The sequence below is a fragment of the Octodon degus genome, unplaced genomic scaffold (genome assembly GCF_000260255.1).
Source record: "Octodon degus isolate 3935 unplaced genomic scaffold, OctDeg1.0 scaffold00049, whole genome shotgun sequence".
NCBI classification, from domain to species: Eukaryota; Metazoa; Chordata; class Mammalia; order Rodentia; family Octodontidae; genus Octodon; species Octodon degus.
Window position 1 is genome coordinate 2,470,319 of NW_004524625.1, and position 2,188 is coordinate 2,472,506.

Genomic DNA, 2,188 nt, shown 5'->3' on the forward strand with positions numbered 1-2,188 from the left:
CGTTGCTATCTGCCACTCTGTCTTGCAGGCAGCTGAATGTGTACTGAAACCTCCAGTAACTGTGAGCTAAATGTTTCCTTCCTTAATTTGGGTGTCAGTATTTGTCCCAGCAATGAGAAAAGAGTAACTGAGACAGCGGAAAAACAGCAGTAGCTAGGAGTAGTTACATCCACAGGGATGCTTTCGCTTTTTTCCTTTTATCTCTGGCTCTTGGGTCCTTCTTTTGTTGTGTATCCTTTAAAACATAGCTATCATTAAATACTACTATGTGCCAAATGCTAGTCATTTAATTCCCCTCCAACCCTAAGGGTAGGTAGCACCATTGTAGCAGCTTCACTTTACTGATAAAGAAACTGAAGGACAGAGGTTAAATAATTTGCCCACAGTCACACAACTAGTAACTACGGTCTTAAGATACCCTAACCTTGAGGAAGCCTTCTCTGTCTTGCCCTGACTCTACCCATCTAGAAGTGACAGAGGACGCCATTCCCCCATCTGCCTACACTACTCCTACGACAATACTGACATGCTGTACTGTAATCACTTGTTTCCCATCAAACCATCAACCCCAGAAGCCGGAACCATATTTCCTCTGCAATGAATCACACATCAGGCAGATCCATCAGATACCTCCTGATTTCAAATCATCTTGTTTAATACATATTAAACTAAGTAGTAGGTACTCACACTATGTTTTTTTTTTTTTTTGGTCCAAAATGCACAAACACTAATAGCCCAACCTCCCAGCGCTGGGAAAGAAAAAAAGGATATACAATATCTGATTCTGGCTGTGGAACTGCAAGAAAAAGCTGTCTGTGGAGGGAAGGTAGAGGGACATCAAATTAGGAACAGTTCTTTGAAGGATAACATCTAAATTAGCTCTTGAAGGATAGGTAGGGTTTAGACAAGCAAAAGCTAGGGTAAGGAGTAATGAGGGCCACAACAAATTTCTGGTAGTGGTGACAAAATAAATACATGAGAAATAGATTTATGAGGAGTCCACTGGGATTTTCAATATGGGTTGCGGCTGCTATTTTTCACCTTATGATGTCCTAAGAAAACGAGGCATGTGTCTCACTGCAAGATAAATGAGGTTTTACTAGACTTGGCACCCACTCTTAAGAGGCAGCCACTGTGTAAACATCTTACAAAATCAATTCGTAAAGAAGCCCACAAGGAACATTAAGGAGCTTACTTGCTGCAGTTCTGCAAGTTGCTTTTAAGGATGTCATAGTCGGTATTGAACAGAGGCCCACTGTCCTTTAGCATAGCCTTCTGGATGCTGTACACATGGATGCTGGCAGTTACAGCTAGCTTGGACTTCACTGCTACAAGTCAACAGGAAAAGCAGTCTGTTAATACACAAATTTCACAGTATGTGGTGACTTTTAACAAGAAACCCTTCTACATTAAAACCATCTGCAATTTGTGGTGATCCAGAAAACTAAAGGCTCAAATAGCCACATATACATATACGTCAACCCTACGGTCTGCTATGGGGACACTGGGACAAGGTAGGTGGTTGTGAGTCATTGCTAAGTACCCACCTGTGAGAGTATCGCTCATCCAGTGGACACTCAGCAAATATTAAGGAATGATTAATGACGGCTGCCCCAGCTGCCCAGTCAGGGAGGAGGCTGTGTGCCAACACATAAGGAGCACTAAGCAATGCATACTCAAGAGGACTCCAATTAGGTATGGCAATTTCAGTTTACAGAAAGCAACTATATAAAAATGAGTACTAACTAGGCAAGACTACAGAGGGAAAAAGAACATTATCAGGGCATTGTTCTAGATTCTACAAAAGAGATGAACCTAACTTCTTTCATGCTCCCAGTACAAAGTACATAGCCTGGCATACAACAGATTAGCAGAGGATGCAAAAATCTTGCCTTACCTACTACCACTTATACACACAACTGCCCATAGAATTCCAAAAAGAAAAAAGGAGACATCCTTATTACCTTGAACATTTCAAAACTAATTAGGTAAGAACTCCTCCACCCCACTGGCTGGAGCTTTTATATACAAAGTACAGCAGGAAAATTTTGTCTGGAGACAAGTCTAAGACTATAAAGACACTGTGACAAAAAATTTTTCAATTAGGTCTTTAAACAATAGAATAGTGGCATTAACAGCCTTGAAATCGTTTGCCTTAATTTGTAAGTCATTCTTTTAGAAAAACATT

At 40.7% G+C, this 2,188-nt stretch overlaps 1 protein-coding gene across 1 annotated transcript in view; it reads right to left on the reverse strand.

The window, feature by feature from the left end:
• The window catches only part of Pold3 (DNA polymerase delta 3, accessory subunit), a 46,281-nt gene that overhangs the window by 26,166 nt on the left and 17,927 nt on the right, over positions 1-2,188 (reverse strand). Inside the window, 1 exon segment of the mRNA XM_012515028.2 lies at positions 1,196-1,328. Within this exon segment, the coding sequence (XP_012370482.1) occupies positions 1,196-1,328 (133 nt within the window).